The 23344-nt window shown below is 34.0% G+C and overlaps 1 protein-coding gene across 1 annotated transcript in view; it reads right to left on the bottom strand.

Annotated features, from left to right (window-relative positions):
* Positions 1-23344, bottom strand: part of CNTN6 (contactin 6) — a 273814-nt gene that overhangs the window by 34952 nt on the left and 215518 nt on the right. Inside the window, 1 exon segment of the mRNA XM_027587787.1 lies at positions 10754-10881. Coding sequence (XP_027443588.1) covers positions 10754-10881 — 128 coding nt within the window.

Raw genomic sequence — 23344 nt, 5'->3', positions numbered from 1 at the left:
AAAGTCTTTTAGGTGTCTCCACTCAAGGTCGAGTTGTGTAGTAGGCTTCATTTAATCTGGCTAATTCTGAGCCCCAATTTTTGTCTTCCTTGCACTGTGAGGCTACCGAAATTTCTGCCTGAGGCATTTTCTGCTATTTTTTCTTTTTCTTTTTTATTCCTAATTTGTAGTGCTTGGGAAGTGGCAAGTTTCTGGAGAAAAATCCTGGGGAGTTCTGCTTTTCTTTTTGTGCTTTTCTTTTCTCCAGAATATTGTCCTTCATGTTGCAAACATTTTTATGTTAAATCCTTAACATAAAAATATACCAATTGTTTATTCAATCTTTTATTCAAAACCATTTAATTAGTATAAAATCCTTACCTTCTTCCAGATGTACATCTGTATGAATACTAAGCAAATGAAAAACACTGAACTGAGGAACTATTAGAGGACTTCCATCTAAGAGGCAAAACATTCTAGTTTCTAGAAGGGAGACATGATAGAATCAAGACAAATCATGAGGTTGTATGAATGGGTTTCTCAACCTCAACGTTATTAACGTTTTGAGCCAGATAATTTTTCGTTGCATGTATGTATGGGTGGATTCAGAGTGAGGTGAGGAGGCTGCCCTGTGCATTCCAAGATATTTATCAACATCCTTGGCCTCTTCCCACTAGATGTCAGTAGATCCTCCAGTTGTGACAACCAAAAATATCTCCACACTGTCAAATGTCCCCTTGGAGGCAAAATCAACTTGGTGAAGCACCTGTGTGCTACAGCAACACACTGGGAAAGAGATGGTGGTGGTTTAACTGAAGTTTAGTAAGTGCAGTGGTGAGAAGTAGTTAGATTCTGTACATTTATTGGTGCTGAGGCCATCTGTTGGACAATTGGAGATGGGGTTTGAAAGAAAGCAAGGAGTAAAAATGACTAAAAGGATTTGACAGGGCAAACGTCACTATCGACTATTACTAATAGAGAGGGAAAGACTGCGGTAGGAGTAAGTTTTGGGAGTAAGAATCAGGAGGCCAATACTAGCATACTGTAAATTGGTAAGTGAAGGTGATAAATTTGTGGGTGGATTTGGGGAATGAGGTAGGTATCTGAACTGAGTGTATCATTTTGGAATTAGCTTGTGGATGGTATTTAACATGTTGAAACTGAATTAACTCACCAAATGAGTGGGAGTAGATATGGCAGAGAATAAATTCAAGAACAAATCCCTGGCACACTCCAAATTTAGGAAATGGGTAAGATTAAAAGGAACCAGCAAAGTAAACGGAAAGGGAGTGACTTAAGATGTAAAAGGAAAACCTGACAAATGCAGCGTGTAGGCAGCCAAGCGAGGAATGTGTTTCAAGAAGGATGTGATCAGTAGTTTGACAGGTTAAGTAAATGAAGATGGGGAACTGACTGCTGGATTTCACAATGTGGAGGTTACTAGTCACCTTGTTAAGAGCAGTGCTGATGGAATGGTAGGGGAAAAGCCTGGTTGCATTGACTCAAAACAAAGCTGACCAGAAGGACTGGAAAAGCAAGCCCACATAGAAAATTTTTGAAGAATTTTGATATAAAGGAGAATAGTCAAATATGGCAGTAGCTGGAAGGGAAGCAGGGTCAGAAAAGGTCTTTTTTTAAAATGATGAGAATAACAATATGAAAGTATTCTGGTGGGGATGGTGTGTTACACAAAATAATAGAGATGAAAGAGAGACTGAGGTAGACAGAGACAGAGAGGCAGAGAGGAAATTGTCCCCGAACATGAAAGGGAATCATACCTAGAACACAAGTGGTAGATTTGAGTTCATGACCTATTATGTACCAAATTGTGCTTTATTGATTTCTTGATAAATTTTGTTTAAGCAAGAAATGACCAAATCTTGACTTTTTGTAAATGTTAGTAGAGAAAAATAGTATCACTATAAAATATAAGATATACAATATCCTGATGAAGATAATTGATTAAACACAGTGTTTATTTTCAGTATTTTATAAACATCTAATAAATGAAGCCAAAAGAAGTTCTCCATAAGACCTAAATCCACCAAAACAGAGATCAAAAGGGGAGACAAAATTTGAGAAACTGGAACGAAATGAAATGATTTCTAACTGATCTACAATAAAGCTCAATATCCTACGCTGGCTGTGAGGAAGGCAGAGAAGAAAATTCATTGAACATGTCAAACTCCCTTTTGGACTTTATGAATAGGAAGCACTTGGGTCTCTGTAGTGTAGTAGAAGATTGGCAAATTATTCTCCTGAGAGGATATGAAATGGAGAGTCTCCGAACTGCTTGGTAGCAAGCATAGTTGAAGATGAGGGAATCTTAACTAAAAACAGGGAAATTAAGGAACATGTATATAGTAAGGGCTGAGATCCATGTCTTGTAATGTCATATAGCTCTGAGGATGCTGGTTGCTGGGCCTTTGCTCTCTGGGCAGGGAAGCGGGGTGGGAAGTGGGCGACACTTGTCCTAGGGCTCTGATAAACCTAAGAGAAAATCCTAAACATAGTGTGTTTAAGTTTTCCAAGGATATATACTGGCCAGATCATCTTAGTGTGAAGTCCAATATTAAATGCTCCCCCCCACACACATACACTTGATCAGAGCTTTCTATAAGATTTTTAGTGCCCTATTCTTAAATGTGAGCAAATAACTAAGATTCACAAAGTATCTTGGTATATCTCTTACTAAAGGGTAGGGATTAAAACAAAGAAAGAGAAGAAAGCAGTTTGGGACCACAGAGGCCATTCAGGAAAAACTAAGCTAGATAAAAGAAAAACTATGAGCAATATTTTCAGAGAGGGAAAAAATGCAAGGTATTATATAAAGGAACAGTCAGAAAATAAAAGGACACTTAGACATTTAAAAAAAAATAGCAAAGTCAAAAATTCCCTGAGGTAGAACAAAAAGGATATAAAATGGATACTAGGAGAGAGAAACAAACAAAAATATACACAATTCACACACACACACACACACACACACATATGTATAAAAACTGTATCTACTATCCAAATATATAAATATATAAAATATAATAAACTACACACACAGATACATACATGTATACATACACATACACACATAAACTAGAGTACCAGTTTAGGAAATCTAACTTTTTCAATAATAAGGATTCTAGACAAAGCAATGGAATAAATTATTAAATTATCCAGGAAGACATTCCAGGATAAAGAAGTATGAGTTTTCAGGATGACAAAGTGCACCAAATGCCCAGTATAGAGGCTGAAAATAGATTTCCAACACAGCACATCATCAGGCAATTGTGGAACGCTGGGAAAAAACAACCAAGAGAGAGAGAGAGAGACATGCAGACAGACAGAAACGATGTCATAAACAACAGATCAGGAATCAAGATGGTTTCAGCTTTCAGAACACAGTAACATCTCCATATTGCTAAGAATAATGATTTCTAATCCAGAATTCTGTTTCCAACTAAGCCATCAATCAAATGTAAGCATAAAATAAATACATTTTCAAACATGAAAGAACCCCAAAACATTGCATTCCTCTTGAATTCTTTCTCAAAAATCCACTGGAAGATGCATTCTACCAATATGAAGGAGCATGTCGAGAAAGGAATGATGTTTAGGCAACGGGGCTCTCATACACAAAGACAGGTTGATAGTGAAGGGAGGCAACAGAGATAAAATTGAGGAATGAACTATTGTCAAGTCCACAGAAAATTAAGCAAACAAAACAAGAAAATTACTAACTCTAGGGAAAGCAAATAGAGGAAAATCAAAGCTAATCTCTGAAATAAACTCTTTACAGAGATAGCAAAAAAACAAGGAAATCAGTGTGATGGAGTCTTTAATTTCCTCCTCTAGCAAGCCAGCAATGGAAGAGTTTTTAATCTTTATAATATGTTTTTCCTCTTTGTACATATACTTGCATAAGGCTAGGATGTTTTCTATCCTCTTAGTCAAGTGCAAGCTTTATCTGCTCAGACATGTGTTTTACAGATTAAAATCTGCATGCAGCACTTGGTATATTCCAATACAGGCAGAGTATAGTTTAATTTCATAATTTCAATTATACATAAAATAACCACAGCCAATATATTCCAGTTTACCTGCAGATACCATTACCCATTTATCTTTTACCTCAAAATTTAAATGATTTGGAACAAATATGAAAAGACGACCGAAACCCCCGAGTAAAAGAAATAAACAAAGAACAGTCTAGAGAAAGTAATTGTCTAACACTGGAGTTGTCTAAATGAGAAAATATGTCTAAGTATCATGCAAGGTAGCACTGAGAAATTCCCTAGCAAGTAATAATGTAAAATGTAAACAGAGATCTTCTATATTAACAAGTAATCAAAATAGGGTCTGACATCTATTTAAAAAGAGCATGCACCCTAGATTCTGCTTAATGAATTAGATATGCCAACTACTCAGTTTCAAAGCTGTTAATACCTAATAGGGAATGACTATTTATGGCATCGTATTTATATTTCTTATAAATAGATAATGTTCACCCTGTCCTCCGACTGTAACTCTGTGCTGGGCCACAGTAAATCATCAGGTTGAAGAATTCTGTAGTTTTATAGGAAATGGAATGAGGAAATTTTATTTTGCCTGGCTACAGGATTTAGCAGAAAGAGGATGTTTTCTTCTGAGCATTTATGTGGAGGTGAGGGAAGACAAAATGAGAACATAAAAGCGAGAAGATGAGAATCACTGTGAATTGTATTCATCTGATTCCTCTTTTCCCTTTCGGCACCGCCCTCCTCCACACCCATCCCTCACTTGGGCTTGAAAGAATTTGGTAGCTGCTTCCTTGAGCATTCAGGATCCACAGACTGAAAACAGAACTTGCACCCGAGGGTCTTGTACATCGTAATGATACACATTATCCCTAAAAAATGGCACTAGAACATAAGTGACCACCGTGCCACTTTAGAAATAGAAGGATCAAGCAACAGAGGAGTCTAATAGTTTCTTTTAGCATCAGAATGGAATCAAGGACATATTACTAAACTCCCAATTCCTAACCAAATACAAAGGGCACACACGTGTACAGGTTGGGGAAGGAAACTGAAGACAAAAATACTCACAGTTCAAGATATTTTTTACTGCACAGACTAAACCTGCTGTTGGTTAAAGTTTTGTTTCATTCATTTTTAATAAAAAGAGAAAGTAGATACTAGTGGTTTAAGCCAAGTGAAGGAAGCCAAAACATATATACTGTATGATGGCATTTGTATGAAGTTAGTGGCAGAAAAGAGCCCTAACAGTAGTTGCTTCTATAAATCGGGTGGGAGCAGGAATTGAGGGATTACAAAGGGGCATGAAGGAATGTCCTAAAGGGTGATGTTAACATTCTATATTTGGTAGAGTTTGGGGTACTTAGGTATAGGCACTTGCCAAAATTCAGCGAAGATAAACCTAAGATTTGTGTATATCTTTATGTGTAAAGTTCACCTCAAATGGAAAAAAGTATAAACAGATACTGAACTCTAATAAGTGAAAGCTGATTTAGGAAAAGTACTACTTTTTGCAAATTACTCTGTTTTTATTTCCACTGGACTTGAAATAGTGTCATGTAAAACTGCATGTGTCTCAGGCAGTTATTATTACATATATTCAACTCTAAGATGAAAAAAAGTTCTGTCACTTACTAATACAAGGGCCATGCTCACGTCGCTTTAGCAATCTATGCCTCAGTCTCCCCTTGTGTGAAAGAGATAATGATACTTGCTTCACAGTGTTGTGAGGGATCACTGAGATAATGTACATAAAGCACCTACCACAGTGCTTGGAACACAGTGTATATTTGATAAGTGGTGGTTAATAATAATAGTAATAAAGAATACATCCCCAGTAATGGTAAAAACAAACTCTTCAAGGTCTCATGCCAGTTAGTAATAGAGCTAGTTAATTTAATTCCAAAGTCTGTGCTCTTTGTGACTTTAAGTGGTGTAGACGCATCTGTCTGGCTTCCTCTACTTAGCTTGAAAGACTAGCCATACGCTCCCTATTTTTATTAAGAATAAGCAAAACTAAACAAAACTTTAACCAATTTAGATTGAATTTGTTCAATGAAAAATGTCTGGAACAATAAAAAACAAAAGGTGAAAACCTGAAGTTCATTAATCTCTCTCCTTTACATTATATATTATAATAATAATTAAAAAAAAACGCTGTTCAACATACCTGGAAATTTTATCTGAGTGGTATGTGCTACATTTTTAAAAGATTGTGGACTAAATTGTTACGAAGACCAAAATAACATTGATATTGTATTTGCTTAAATAAATGTTTTGGGGGTTTTCTTTGTTGTTGTTGATCTTTCTTTCTTTCTTTCTTTCTTTCTTTCTTTCTTTCTTTCTTTCTTCTTTTTTTATATTTTTTCTTAAAGGGATTATGGAATTCAAGCGTCAAGAGTTGACTCAGCATTATTTTCAATATTGGTGGGGGAAAGAAAATTCCTGGCCAGTATACAAATTCACTATGTATTTTTTCACCTGAAAAATTAAATGCTTCCACTAATAATTTTTAAATCAAAGCTTCTTTTCTATAAAACTGCTTTAAATCATTCTTTGTGCAAAACTGGAGTGCATAATTAAACATTCTGAGGAAAATATTAGCAGTACTGGGAGACTTCTCCTCAGTGCTGTTTTCAGTCACTAAAATATGACCAGTGTATTCCAATGTGCTTTGTCATTTCTGTGAAATTGTACTTTTGGTTTACTCAATAAAGCTGAGCTTCTCAATAAAGCTGGGCTCAACACCTCAAATCCTTTAAACTGCCTGTTGAAGCCACAAAGCCTCCAATTATCTACCTATCTTGGTGTTTCTCTTCGTAAATATAGAACCATAATGGTGCACACCATTCTTCTGCTAGAGAAAACGGATAGGCCACTCTCCATGCTGGTATAATAAAGACTTCTATCACAAAGAATAAACAACTAAATGAACAGCAATAAACTTAATTTGCACATTAGATATGCTTTTCCAAGTTCTGACATTTCAGTTGAAAATAATGCTGAAGCAATGAGGCCTATAATTGAACATCCAAAACTTCTCCAGTGGGGAAACAAAGACAAATGTTGCCTGCAAACAAGATCATTTTTATAGCCTACTGTTACTCTGCTTTTTAATAATTTTTCAAATGCCAGATCAAAGAATTTCCCCTTTTATGTGATTTTCATATACTTCTTAAGGGTATGTACACACTGTAATTTTAGGCAAGTCCTCCAAAATGAAAACACCTAAACTCTCTCTCTTTTTGATTTCTTGTTTGTGCCTAAGGAACACGTCCTCAGATTACACTGGGCATCTTCTGAGGCTCTGGCAAGGCTGATGCTAATTGCACTCCCAATGTTTGAATGGAAAATGGCTTTATCCCTGCTGCATGAGTGAAATAGAAATCTCTGACATACAGTGCAGATAACTTCAGAATCCTCTTAACACAGATAAGCCATATCAGCTAAAACTAAGCTGGAAAATATCTTACTCTTGTAACTATTATCTTTTTACATGTTATCTAACAACAACATTTCTTGCATGACTGAGGCTGATAAGTCAATTCAAAGAGAGATGATTGTTTCATCAGCTTTACTGAAATTTCTCATTTGCTCCTTACCACCTTATTACCAGTAAGGTCACTCTATGCTGATTTGGTGTGAGAAACAAAATTATATTTGACTCCGTAATGACAATCAGAAGAACATCATAGACTAGAAAATACAAACACACACACACACACACACACACACACACACACACACATTAAATCATCTTAAACAACCAGATGACTACACTCTTAATAAGAAAATGGTTGAATCAATGCCTATTATTATAATTCTTTCTCAGATTAAAGCTTCAAATTTGTAGGTTGTAAAATAATAATTCTTTGTCAGGAATAGCTTTAACATTCCTACTTGAAAGAGAATTAGCAATAGAAGTCCAGTTAAGAGGACATGCTAATGACAGACTTATCTTAGACCTGTATTTACATAGCAATCCCACAGTTTAATAAAAAGAAAATCATAGAACACAGATCAATAAAAAATCAAGTTTCTAAAGATGCTTTTATTTGTACTGTACACATTTTGTGTTTATGTAGTTATTTTTAAATATTTGTTTTTGTGTTACTGTGTATGTACGTGTTTCTTTATAACGTGGTTCTTGTCAATGGCAAAGAAGCAAATAGATCCCCCTTAAAATGGAATGTGGGTATTTCATGAAGATTAAAAATAACAAACACAATTTCCTTCTCATTATTAGATATAAATGAGTGAAAATTACTTGATATTCATGCATACTGATATATGCCCTGTTTGCATATGTAAATGATTCTCTTCTTTGTGCTGAAAATATTGGAACAGTGAGTTCTCTCCATGAAGTCTGTAGGATTTTCATGTAGCTTCACATTTGTTCCCCCTTGCCAAGTAAGTTCTCTTTGTGTTAGAAATACATAACTACAAACCCTAAAATAGGGAAAGTGAAAACATTTTAGAAGTTCATTATTTTCCTTTGATGTTCTTCATTACAAAGTATCCTAAGCTTAACCCCTGAGAAATAGAAAACCTTCATATTTTAGAGCAAGGAAGTCAGAACAGAGATTATCTAAGAACTTAAGAGTGTAAGATAAAATCATTTCACTCAATCAATAATTATTTATTGAACACATACAGTTCCCAGGACTATTCTAGGATTTGTGACATTCCTGCCTGCTTTATGCTTCTTTCTAGAGGAAGGGAAAGAGGGAGAAAAAAACATAGACATGACAAATAAGTGAAGTATATAGTATATAAGAAAATGAAAAATCCTACCAAGGAAGGAAGAGTGGAAAAGATTAAGGTGACCAGGAATGCAGATTGTGATAATTTCATTTCAATAGCCCCAGCAAACAACACTAGAAATAAATAAAACTACGTCGAGTTTTTGTGTTTTGCTTTGTTTCATTTTGTTTTAAACTGAGCAATCTTATTTAGTTATTTTCTCCCTTGTAGAGAGAGTTGATCGTGTGTTTTATGGACTACCCCAAATTACAGATGAACTTGTTTCTATCCAAAGAACTGGGAAAAAACATGGCTATGTTACATATCTGGAAATATTCAACTGCTACCTTGAGAAGTAAGCATGGTCCAGCTTCTTCAGAGTTACATAATTATGTGAGTCTCCTCCTTTTACTTTTCTCCCATTTTTTGCTAAAGGACAGAATCATGATTCCAAATGTTTGAAACATTTGAGGAAGAGAAACTATTCATTCAGTCCAATGTATCCAATAACGTTTTTATCACCAGAATCTCTGGGATAAAAAGATGCCCGTCACTGTATTTTAGCAGTAAAACCATTGGTCCACCTATTGTATCACCAGTATTCTGCAGAAACTTTCATTGAGAAACTACATTTCTACTACCAATACCTTCTATCCTTTACATTTTATGTTTTAATTCCCTCTGGATTTCTCCATTCTTGGAAAAATTAACTGTAATGTCCTCCACCATATTTTAACCTTCTTCCTATTTTTAAAATGAATGCCTACAACCTGCACCTTCTTAATTTGAAATGAGGGAATAAATCTCCTCTTTTTTTTTCCTTAATGCTGAAAAGCATTTATGTTTTTCAATATATGGGTAGTACCAAACATTTGCTGGAGACATATCCTATCATTAGATATAGTTACAGCATATTCCTTGAAATGTTAAGTCCATCTCTGTCTTAAAAATCTGATGACAATACAATCTTAAGGAAGTAAAGTTTTTCAAAATGTGGCACACTGGTAAGATTTTGACACAAGTTACATCAATCACATTTCCCCTGAGTGTTTCAGACAATTGTCAGCAGGCATAATGTAATACGCTAAGACAATGTTGGCAAAAATATCTTCCAGGGATAAAGGTAGGTATTATTTTTTTCCTTGAGACATTTTAAAGGGTAGTTGAAGTATAGTAGCTAACTAATTTTTATTTAATATATTTATTTTTAATAGAAATGCTGATAAAGCACTGATTGCTGAATTTAATTATTTGGGCTTAATTAGCTGTTCAAACTATTTTATCAAGACAGTCATTTTAATCATCGAGGAGGCAATGAAATGATAAAAGTGACATGTCTTCCAGTAAACATACTAGTTTTATGAGCTGAGATTCAACAAAGTAAAGTAGCAAAGATGGGGAATAGATACTTGAATACTAATTATGTCCCTTGGTGATATATGGAGGTACATTTGTATTGACAGTAGCTTAAAAGTCTGAAGAATAGAGTATGCAGTTTTATCATCACAAATTATGTGAGCTTATAGGTTTACTGTGATGGGACTATAATAATGACTTACACAGACACAGATACTTTAATTTTTTTTTCTCTTTGAAACAAACTACTCATTAAAGTGTATGCAAGAGGGTCTGCATCTCACTAGCTATGCACTAGAGTTATATCAATAAATGAACTGGTTACGTATTTGACAACCTTATATCCATGGTAAAAATTTCATACAAAATGAGAGTTTCTGAAGGAAATTTAACCAAGAAAAATATTATCAACGGACTTTATCAAAATGTCCATAGCTTCCTACACTAAGGCATTCAACTGCCAAAGTATTCACATCTGCCATGGTATCTCACTGGCAAAGTAAACATACTATTAATGAATATGGGAACACAACTCTTAAATAAATCGTGAAATCAAATATTTCACATATACACTATGATACAGATTTGACATTATGATAGAGGTTGTGATATGCATACATATCTCCAATGTTCATCAAGCACAAATGAAGACAATAAAATACCTTTTACGACTAGGCTGCCAGTGTTCTTTGCAATGCCAAACTGATTTGTAGCTATGCAAGTATATGATCCGGCATCTGACCTAGTAACGTTATATATCTTGAGGCTGCCATCTTCTGAGAGAAACACTCTAAAAAGAAAATACATAATTAACAGAAGTAAGGCTCTTAAAATAAGTCTTAACCATTTATTTTCATTTTAAAACATTACTAAAACCGTGGGCATATTCCCTTCCTTTTATCCTCTTCTTGATTAGGAGCAATCTCTGAACCCCCATAGTAGAATAAATGATATTTGCTTTTATTCTGACACAGTATTGATAATTATCATACTATCACTTGAATGATTGTTGATTTTGAAGCCCATTAAAAATAAAATGGATGCTTGACGCTACAATGCCCATTTGCTTGTTAATAACAAATGCAACTATTCACTATGCATTTTGAAAAGTCAACTCTCTGGTGAAAATTTTGAACTTGGCGTTAGAGAAATGCAAGCTAATTTTCACATTGTTTAATCTAGCTTTATAAGCCTGCTCTTACTTAGCACTTTCAGCCACCAAACAACAGGATTCTCAATGCCAGTATTTACCAGAGCTAGTGAATTGAAGGAACCATCTACATGGTTTCATAGCCAAAGGGCCCAGACTTATCCTGTTATGTGGCCTATCATAGAGAGAATGAAGCCTTCATGAATCAGACTGCATTAAATCGTCCTAATATACATGCAATCATATAGCACATAATGAAGGGATAGCTGTTTAAGAAGTTCTCATCTTTCATAAAATGATTCTTATGTTTTCTCTGAAACTCAGAAGTTATCAAAAGCAAATTATCAGACCACTGATGTCATCAGGGAAAGCCCAAGATTGGTTTCTTGACAAAATCACCATTAAATGTTTTAATAAGGAGGCAAAAAAAAAGGAAAAAAGGAAAAATTAAAGCATATGCCCAATTTTATGTCTCATAAACATAATTAGCAACTTTTTAAAAACATGGCTCTTAAAACACTAATAGGTAGTCAGGGTTGTACAAAAATAAGTGATGAAAACTAATTGGTCACAACAATAATTTTAAAAGAAAGAAAGACATAACAATTGCCATGCATGTCATATCCATTAACAATACCAAACAGTATCTGTTTCATTGCAAACATATCATTGTGCCTAATATGGGTATTACACAAAATGTAGCTAATATAATTAATTACCCAATTTGAAACCAAGAGAATAACAGCCAACTACAATTTGTATGAAGCCAGCTTCTGATGTTGGGTTTATTATTAATGATGTGTTCCACATTCTGTCATCAAGTGAGAAGCTGGGGCCACATCTGGGTTTAAATGTTTTATAGCATATAATCAGATTTTTGTTTAAGTTATTATGTTGGAGTACTCTCCAACAGCAGACATTTGATATCTCATTTATTTTCTGAAATGTCTAGATTTCTTGGTCACAATTTACATTAACAGTTGAATCATACCATTAATGACACGGTAGTAGTAAAGCTCTTCTAATATGCAGCAAACTCCTGGCCAAATATAATTCTGTATCTGACTTAATTAGAAGAGATCAATGTGAGAAGTATTTGGGTGCATCACCTATTTCTAGAATTTAGGAAAAACTAGGAATTTTCAGCAACATAGAAATGTTAAATTTTGGCCAATAAGACAATTTAAGTGATATAAAATATGTATCTGCTGATATCTAAAGGCCATCAGACAAATGTCCCAGCTAGGAAAGCCAGTGTTCATATGTCATATAATTTTTCACTTAGCTTTCAGAGAAGAACAATTCATGTAAAAAGTGGTTTGATATTACTACCCTTTTCAGGCTTATGGAATATGTTCAATAATGTTTGTTAAATTGAAATTGTCATCACTGAAATTGATTATTTCTGTTGAAATCTTAATCAGTCAACCAATATTTCTCAAGTGCCTAGTACTGTTCAAAATACTGAGAATGCAGACCAAGAAAAATTACAATCTGCCCAAGAGTAAATAGTTAATAAGTATTAGAGAATGAATTGAAAGTTATATATCTCTATATTTTCTCTATATTATCTCTAGCACTCATCCTCTTTCCAGAACCATCCATAATTACTTGAGTAGACTAATTCTCCATGTTAATTTTGATGTTCAAGAAGTTCCTGTTGAGTCATCGTTAGATGCCCTTAGAATAGTCATCTGTGTTTGCTTCTCACAATGTGGTCTCATCCCAGACCTACGGAACCAAACTCTGCATTTTAACAAGATACCCAGTGATCAGTATGCACAATAAGGTCTGAGAAGCATTGATCAATTAATTATAAGTTAAACTTCAGTCTGTAAAGATAATCTTTATTTCTAAGCAAGAATCCATACTGTTTTCCTAAGATCAATATGCAAAAATGTATAAAAGATAAAAAAGGTTAGATTCAAATATTTTCTGAAAATAACCAAATTAGCAACCAAACTGACTTATCACTTATTAAAAACAGACGATTAAAAGAAAATAATTCTCCATAACAACCTAGGATATCGAAATCAGAGATTTAACTATAACTAGAAATTTTATAATATTATAAATAGTATGAATATTTCAACTTATCATTTATTTTTTAAATTAATAAGAGATGGTAAAATATAGTAAGAAAACTTAATCTATGATAACATAGATGGAATCAAACCACATAATTATAGCCCTAATTTTATGCAGAATTATTAAACAAAAAATAGTAAAAAAAAAAAGTGAGAATTTCAAGTTCTGTCATATGTTAAAATATGGCTTAGCAGAAATGATTAAAATAAAAGAAAGAAAGACCAACCAACTAAAATCAAACTGTACTAAACAGCTGACATTTTCAGGTAAGGAAGAAAGCACCTATAAATTTAGCTGAAACATTTTAATTCATGATTTTGGTAATATTCATAGAGAAAGATAAAGACCGACTTTTTTTATTCTTCTTTTGAAATATTCTAAAAGGTAGTTTAAAATGGTATCTGGAGGGATGGAAAGAACATATTAATAAAATATATTAAAATATTCTATCTTGATTTCATATAAGCTTCTTTGGTGTTTAAAACAAAACACAGCCACAAATATAGATAATGTTGACTATCAAAAAATTGGAGAAAACATTCTAGTATTAAAAATAAAGATTTTTGTGAATAATTAGCAAAGAGAATATAGTTATAGAGAGGGAAGCATAAGGCAATCAAATGATTGATTACGTATAATATATATTTTTATTTATATTAGGACCTAATACAGAGATCATACTGCTTATAGACAATAAAAGCCTAAATGAAAATATGTGAGCATCATTTAAAGTGGTACAGCTTCTAAAAATTCAATAGCAATTTAGAAATGGAATAGAAAGCCCAGGAACAAACCTGTGATTATATGGTCAATTAATCCATGACAAAGGAAGGAAAGAATATGCAATGAGGAAAAGTCAATCTCTTCAACAAATGGTGCAGGGAAAACTGGACAGCTACATGCAAAAGAATGAAACTGGACCACTTTCTTACACTATACACAAAAATAAACTAAAAATGGATTAAAATCCTAAATGTGAGACTTGAAACTATAAAACTCCTGGACAAAAATATATTCAGTAACTTCTATGACATTAGTCATAAAAACATTTTTTTCACTATGTCTCCCCTGGCAAGGGAAACATTAAATTAGAAACAAGGGAAACATAAAATTAGACTATTGACAATACCAAAATAAAAAGCTTTTGCACAGCAAAGGAAACCATCAATAAAATGACAAGTCAACTACCGAATGGGAGAAGATATTTGCAAATGATATAACCCAATAAGTGGTTAATACCCAACATATATAAAGAACTTATACAAATCAACACCAAAAAAAATCCAAATAATCCTATTTAAAAGTGGACAGAGTACCTGAATAGACATTTTTCCAAAGAAGACATACAAATAGCCAACAGAAACATGGAAAGATCTCAATATCACTAATCATTGGGGAAATGCAAATCAAAATCACAATGAGACATTACCTCATACCTGTCAGAATGGCTAAAATAAAAAAGACAAGAAATGACAAGTGTTGGCAAGGATGTGGAGAAAAATGAACCCTCGTGCAGTATTGTTGGGAATGCAAACTGATGCAGCCACTGTGGAAAATAGTATGGAGTTTCCTCAAAAAATTAAAAATAGAATTATCATATGATGCAGTAATTCTACCACTAGGTATTTACCAAAGAAAACAAAAACACAAATGCAAAAAGATACATGCAAACTTATATTTATTGCCGCATTACTTCCAATAGCCAAGACAGGGAAGCAACCCAAGTGTCCATCCATGGAAGAATGGATAAAGAAGGTGTGGTATATACGCAATGGAATATTACTCAGGAAAAAAAAAAAGATCTTGCCATTTGCAAGAATAGGAATGGACCTACAGAGTATAATACTAAGTGAACTACTCAGAGAAAGACAAATACCATATGATTTTCACTCATATGTGGAACGTAAGAAACAGAACAAAGAAAGAAAGAGACAAACAAAAAAAGCGTCTTAAATACAGAGAACAAACTGGTGGTCACCAGAGGTGAGGCAGGTGGGGGGTGGGTGAAATAGATAAAAGGAATTGAAAAGAAAATTAACAGCAATTTAAATATATAAATGGAAATAGAGCAATGCTAACACTTTCTTTCCTCTAAACTTACTCAGCAAATACTAAAACTGCGTTCTAGGCACAATGTTAGATGTTATAACAGAAATAAGAGAAATAGGGTGATAATTACCAAGGACATACTTCTCTATGAATAAACTCAGTGGTCAAAATCCAAGGAGGTTATTATTACAGGTCAACTCTACACAGGTCCTCTACTAATTGAATAAAAAATGTTAGCTCACTGAATCCTTAAGTCAAACCTCTGGGCTCACTATTGTTATCATCCCCAAGTTTCCTGATGGGGAAATTGAGACAAGGGAAGAAGCAATAATGTACTCAAGTTACCAACTAGGTAGTGTAGGGCCCAGATTCCAACCTGTCTTTCTCTTTGGACCAGAAAGCAGCTATTTAAGCAAGTGCTCTTTCACTTCAGTTTCCAAAGCATAGTTTACTAATAATATAGTTACTAAGAGCACAAACTTGAGAAGTTTACTTATTTTATATATGTATATAGCTTTAATATTGGAGACTAATACGCTCACCTTCAGAGAGTCCATATGCACATTTTCTCATGAGCGATAAACACCCTTCCTCCCCAGTCTCTGTTCTCAAATATTCACTTAATTAGAATATTTCAACTGTTTGCACTATTGAATAGAAAAATTTCCCCGAAATTACCAAAGCTCAGTACTCTATTTAGATGATTAAATCACAAATTAAGGCATCTGCATTTAAAATGTTCTGTAAAAATTAGAATTTAAAGACATTTACATGTGTAGATGTATCATGACCATTCAACTTTTGAAAAATTAATAGTTGGCATTTGTAATGTACTAAACTACTCCTCTAATTGCATTCTGGGCATAAAATGGTAGAAATTCACTAGTACAAACTGTGTCTGACAGTCAGGTGACATTGGTAGATTTTATGGTGGCATTAGAAAATAGAACATGTGGAAAACTGAACTACCAATATATGTAAACATTTCAAGGTTAACTGATAAGTTGAAGGCACACTATATGAAGTGATTGAACATCAAACATTTCATTCTTCCTACTATCAGGGAATATTAGGGGCATAAACAGAAAACAAAAGTTATAGTCTACCCATTTGCCTGATTTCATATCCTTTGCCTTCTACTTGATGCGTTATTATGAATGAAATACCAGGAAGATGGACTACCAATGAAATGAACTTATAGGACTCTTTTACCTGAAATGTATGTCAAATTTTGTGTCAATATGAGGAACTACAGAAAGACTAATGTGGAATGTTTTTATCCTTGCTTTCCTGTGTTGCATGTGATAACCTGTTTATTATAAACCTCCTAAATATAATAGAGATTAGTATTCACATCTAGTTATGACCACAGTGAATCTAATATATACCCAATCATTGGTTAACCTACATACAGAAAATAAATCTGTATACATAGATCCCACATGATTCAAAAATGACGAAGTCTCTATTTTTATTTCTTTGTTTGATATCAACCATAGCCCATCACAAAGTTTGAGGATGCAGAAGATTAGCAATAGCTAAATTTCTTAAACTAAAAGAAATTAGGACATTGAGCAATTATAATTTCTTATTGCTGAAACTAGAGCAATACTGCTATTTTTATAGTTAGATTATTAACTGGAGTATTGCTTCCAGTTCTGTCTAAAGATAATACTGTAGACCATGAAATTTTAATTGACGGTCTAATTTTACTGATATCTAGAAAATGTAAAATAGATTGGTTTAAAATGAGTTAGATATGAAGTAGAAAAGTGTGTATAAATTCCGACTCTACACAATTTAGGTTTTAGGAAAATGTCCCACTGGAATCCACTTTAGATCAAATATTGATATTACATTTTAATAAGTTTAGCACCTGATTATCATAGCTAAGGTGTAATATCTATGCCAATTTCACTGTCATTTAATAAACTATCTCTTAAAAATTCCTTATTTTAACAAGCTACAAAAAATGACTGACATGATCTACAAACAAGTAAATATCAAAGCTAGCTCATTTAAATCAAAGTAGATTCTCTTTCCCATCTTTTTAAGTCAATAACTTTAAATGGCTCTAATGGTAATTATACACAGAAAATAGCTCACACCTCTAGCCAAGGGAAATTTAAAGATGTAATCAATGGATTAATGCAACCTTATTTTATCATTCTTTATAAGACCATCAGAGCAGTAAAAAAAAAAAAAAAGAATGAGATCACACACACACAAATAACACACACACCCACAAAAGAGAAAGAGATGACCATAGAACAAAAATGAAGTGCTATCTTGAGAGATGATTGAATGGGTGATAGAAAATAAAGTCTAGCCTTTCCACTAAATGATGTAGATCATTTTCAGTAAAGCGCAATACACTTACAATCTTCAGTCAGTTCTGAATGAGAGAAACATATACTAGAACATTTAAGAAAATTAATGGAAGAAATTATTAAATATGTTGTCTCTTTTACTTCTCTGCCATTCAGGACAGAGCACAGATATTCTTTTCAGAAAAGAGTTGTGTAAGTCACAGAGAGAAAACTAATGTGCATAATTTGAAAATCTTTTTTTTTATTTTGTTATGTTATGTTAATCATCATACATTACATCACTAGTTTTTGATGTGGTGTTCCATGATTCATTGTTTGCGTATAACACCCAGTGCTCCATTCAATATGTGCCCTCTTTAATACCCATCACCAGGCTAACACATCCCCCCACCCCCCTCCCCGCTAGAACCCTCAGTTTGTTTCTCAGAGTCCATAGTCTCTCATTGTTCATCTCCCCTTCTGATTCCCCCCGCTTCATTTTTCCCTTCTTACTATCTTCTACTTCTTTTTTTTTTTTAACATATAATGTATTATTTGTTTCAGAGGTACAGGTCTGTGATTCATTTTTCTTAAGAGTATATCTTCACAGACTTGCCAGATGAAAACATGGATAAAGGCTTTTCCCAAGTACCTAGCAGAGGATTTGCCCCACATTCTGCTTATCTGAATCCCATCCATCTTCCCAAGCCTACTCTGGATTCCCACTGTTAAAGACCCATCTTATGCATTCCTTCAGGTTCTCTCAGTACCACTGGCTGTCAAAAGTCCAAATAATACAGCCCCATCATAAAATGGCAGCTAGCATATAAGTCCCTTTTTCTTTCCTTCCAAAGACTGTTCCCACATAGTTTCTGTCTGGAGATAGTCTATGTGGTTGACTGATGCCAAACTACCAGTTGCATGTTTCTGTTCTTAAAATGAGTCCATAGCCAGCACAATAAAATATGATCCTGCATTGTTGTCTGTATGTACCTGCCTCACTCTAAGCTGTTCCCAGGGAACCTGGCTAAAACATGCAGCTTCTCAACCACACTGCAGTACTCTCTCTTCCTCTTTCACCAAATATTAAAAATTAGTAATTTTCTGCATATCAATAAACAGATACGCAAGGAGGTTTCATACTTTACTTAACCACAGCCAGGATGCAAGACTTCTGACCTTGAGTCAGTCCTTTTTCTATTGAATCATTATCTGAATCATTATGCTACCTTGTATTTTGAATTTTCTTTTTTTTTTTTTAATTTTTAGAGCAGTTTTAGCTTTGTAGTAAAATTGAAAGAAAGGTACAGATTTCCCATATACCCCCATACATGCATGGCTTCTCACATTATCAACATTCCCACTGGTGGTACATTTGTTACAACTGAGGAATCTTTATTGGCACATCATAATCATCATCATCATCCAGAGTCCATAGTTTACTTAAGATTCACCTTTGGTGTTGTCCATTCTTGGGGTTTGGAAAAATATATAATGACATGTACCCATAATTATAGTATCACACAAAGCATTTTCACTGACCTAAAATTCCTCTGTGCTCCACCTATTTATTCTTCCCTCTTCTGACCCCTGGCAACCACTCATCTTTTTACCATTTCCATAGTTTTGTCTTTTTCAGAATGTCATATAATGCAATCACACAGTATATAATCTTTCAGATAGGCTTCTTTCACTTAGTAATATGCATTTAAAATTCCTCCATTTCTTTTCATGGCTTGATATCCCATTTCCTTTTAGCACTGAATAATATTCCACTGTCTGATGAACCCCAATTTTTTTATTCATTTACTTACTGAAGAATATCTTATTTGTTTCCAAGTTTTTTCAATTATTAAAATACTATAAGTGATAGTGTGCAGGTTTTTGTATAGACATAAGTTTCAAGTCCTTTGGGAAGATATTAATGAATGTGATATTTGGATTGTATGGAAAAAGTATGCTCAGTATTGTAAGAAACCTCCAAACTGTTTTCTAAAGTGGCTATACTCTTTTGCATTCCCATTAGCAATGAAAAAGAGTTCCTGTTGCTCCACATCCTAGCCAGCATTTGGTGTTAGTATTCCAGATTTTCGCCATTCTAACACTCACATAGCAGCATCTCATTTTAATTTGCATTTTCCTGACCAAATACAATGTGGAGAATCTTCAAATACATGTGCACCATCTCGGTATCTTGTTTGGTGAGGTGTCCCTTAAGGTCTTTGACCCATTTTTTTATTGGAGTTGTTTTCTTATCCCTGAGCTTTAATCATCGTTTGCATAGTTTAGATAACAGTTCTTTATCAGATGTATATTTTGCAGATATTTTCTCCTAGTCTGTGGCTTGACTTCTCATTCTGTGGGCATTGTCTTTCACAGTGCAGCTTTTTTTTTCCTTTAATTTTAACGGAAGTCCAGCTTATTCTGTGTTTCTTCCATGGGTCTGCCTTTGCTGTATCTGAAAAATCATGGCCATACCAAAGGTCATCTAGGTTTTCTCCTATTTCCTTATCTTCTGGGAGTTTTATAGTTTTGTGTTCTACATTTAGGTATACGATCCATTTTGAATTAATTTTGGGAAAGGGTTTAAGGTCTGTGTTTAGATTCATTTAAAATTTTTTTTTTGCTTGTGGCTGTTCAATTGTTTCAGCATCATTTGCTGAAAAGACCATCTTTGCTTCACTGTATTGCCTTGGCGCCTTCATCATAATTTTCTTTTTAGACAAGTTTTCATTCTCTAAGTAGCCTGTAGAGCTAAGTTTTTTGAGGCAAGTGATATAGGAGTTATAAGACAATGGACTCTAAAGTCAGCTTGCTTTTTTTTGTGTTCTGGCTCCCCCTTTTTGCTGTGGTACGTTGGAAGCACTTGCTTGATTTTCTTATAAAATTTACATGTAAATGGGGATAATGGTGATAATAACAACACTGGTTTGTTTGGGAATTAAATTTTAACATCTATTAAAAATATAGAGCATAAGCCTAAGGATGAGAGCCCCCAAAAATGGTAACTATCACTCTTGACTTCTTTGTATTCTCTAAGAATATCTACAATTCACAGGTACTTAGTCAATATGCTTTCTGACTATATTTACTCTGAAATCCTTAGCCTTTTCTTTGTAGGTCTACAGGTACATTTATTAATATTATCAGTAAATTCAGCAAACCAACATAAAGTCACTTAAGACAAATAACCTCTTTGCCTAAAAATAAATGCCAGGCATAGGTATAAGCAAACTGCTTATTTGGCTAATTGACTTTCTGTTAGTTTGCTGACACTGTATAAGGTAGCGTAAGAACTGAAGAAATACATTCAAATCAGTCTTACCAAGGGTAAGACTTGAGTATGTAGAGCAAACCTTAATCATTCTTTTGTACGATTCCAATCATGAAACTAAAGTGTTAACAAAGGCCATCATGAAATCTCTTAAAGTTATTATGTTGATAGGGATCGTGCTGGGGGTGGAGAGGGCGTTCCTAATTAACTGATGTACAGAAAATGCAACAATTATATCTGGAGTATTTTCTTAGCCTCTGTCCTAGCTCCAGACAAATAATAGTGTTTCTTTGGTCTCTTGAACTGAGTTACATTAAGCACGGTGTGTTTAAATTTATATGTGCAATGGGAGGTGGGTAAGGTAGGAAAAGTAAAAAACGAAAAGCTACATGAAGGGGCATCACCAACTGGCAGCACAAATAAATTCAATTTTGCTATGTTTTGTCAGAAAGCACATTTCTCTTGGTGCCTAGGGGAAAGCAGGCATGCATGGATGTCTTTATGCTGCCCCTTTTACACCACTCTCAACAAATGAGAGGAACATCTATTTTAAACACATTAAATAACTAAAGATATGCTTCCCCAGAACTGATTAATCAAACATGATTTGAGGGTCATTACACAACTAACTGAAAGGGTTTAACTCACAAAGGATTGTATAGAAGTCCTACCTGCAGATTAAAATGGGCTCAAACACCTTTTAATTTACATGGAAATAAAAACATCACTGATGCCAGTGTCTAATTTTTTTTTTTAATTTCTGGTTTTGGTGGTTGTATTTTATGCCTAATATGTAATTAACCGGTGTGAACAGCCAATGTTTCAAAGTTAAGTCCTTGGTTCAACTGTCCTAAACTCCAAAGCAGAAACCAAGCATCAGATATTCAGACCTTAGATCATCAAAATGTGACTCCTTGTTTAATACACCCAAATAATTTAAGTACCAGCTTTGTAGTGGCTGACACACAACACAAACACAGATTCTGGGGGACTGAATTGTGACACAAATTAGGAGATGGCAGATAAGAGCAGTTGCTAAATAACATAATTATTTGGTGTCATGATGTGTCTTTATTCCGATGGCATGCCAGTGTGCGCTGCTAGGCTGATTCCCATGAAATGTTACAGAAATGTGATTTAACATTAACAAAACAGCATCAGATGGAAAGCTTAGCTAAATTAATCCAGTGTAAGAGGCCTAAGAGGAGTATTTAGCTGTTCGGTAGAAGAAGGGAAGGAAAGATAAAAGTGTCTCCACTTGCTGCAGTATTTTGGGATGCCTGAGAAAACACAAAAGCAAATTAATACAGATTCATATGCTAAAATGCCTTACAACCCAAGCAAATTAAAAAAAAAAAAAGATGGGAAATTATAAAGTTGACAAAGGACCAAAAAAGTTTGTAACACAGGACTTAAAAAGACTTTTTTTTTTTTAAAAAAAGTAGGCTCCTAAAATAACTACAGGAGAACCAATTGAAAACACAATGGGAGAGAGAATTGTGCAGAAAGGAATGGAGAAATTCAAACATTGTCAGGACTTTTGGCTACACTTCAATTACATTTATGATGATGAGCTGATTGTGTGATCTCCTTGAGACTTTGAAAGTTTGCAAATGTGAAGTTGTATCTGCAGCATACTTTGAGATAGACAGACAAGATTCAAATACAGGCCTGTGACCTTAAACCAGTAACTTTATCCCTGAAGTCTTTGGTTTCCCTCAGGTATAAAAAAAAAAAAAAAAAAAAAAAAAAATGGGTGAGGGAGTTGGGCTGGAACATTTAGGATTATTAGCCCTTTTCATTCTACCTCTGTCCTTTGGTTATTTCAGAACATGGTATATCTGGGAAATGCTTTCTCCTGCCATCTTGAATGTGGTTTTGGTGGTAGATGTGACTGGAGTTTCCAATTCTGGATCCCTGCTGGCTATTGAATTAATATCTTCTTCAGAGTCTACAGAAGTAAGCTTACAAATGTGGCTGAGAATGGGATACCAACTTGGATGTGACTCCTTGTCTGCTAACTCTAATTATTCTTCTTCTTAATTATAATACATAATTTCATACCTAGATCAAGTCCTTCATAGAGCTTAGGGAGTTTATCCTTATTTATTGAATTTGTATATCTATGTCTATATGTCACCAAAAATTATATTGTATGTTACATTAAAAATAAATCAGTCATTTGAATATTGTAGCTGTAGGAAACTAAGCCACTAAGAGGACTGATTTTATTTTGTTGGTGTGAGTTAAGACTCCATCTATCAGTGCTATGACAACATATAGACTTATACTATACCTTTTATTGATGTAAAAATAGAATTTGACTGTATATATCACTGTTTTTGTAAGAGCTGTAGTTTAAACTGAAAAAAATAATGAACAA

The sequence above is a fragment of the Zalophus californianus genome, chromosome 1, assembly GCF_009762305.2.
Source record: "Zalophus californianus isolate mZalCal1 chromosome 1, mZalCal1.pri.v2, whole genome shotgun sequence".
Lineage (NCBI taxonomy): Eukaryota > Metazoa > Chordata > Mammalia > Carnivora > Otariidae > Zalophus > Zalophus californianus.
Note: the sequence above shows the minus strand (reverse complement) of the source record. Positions and strands in the feature narration are given on the sequence as shown.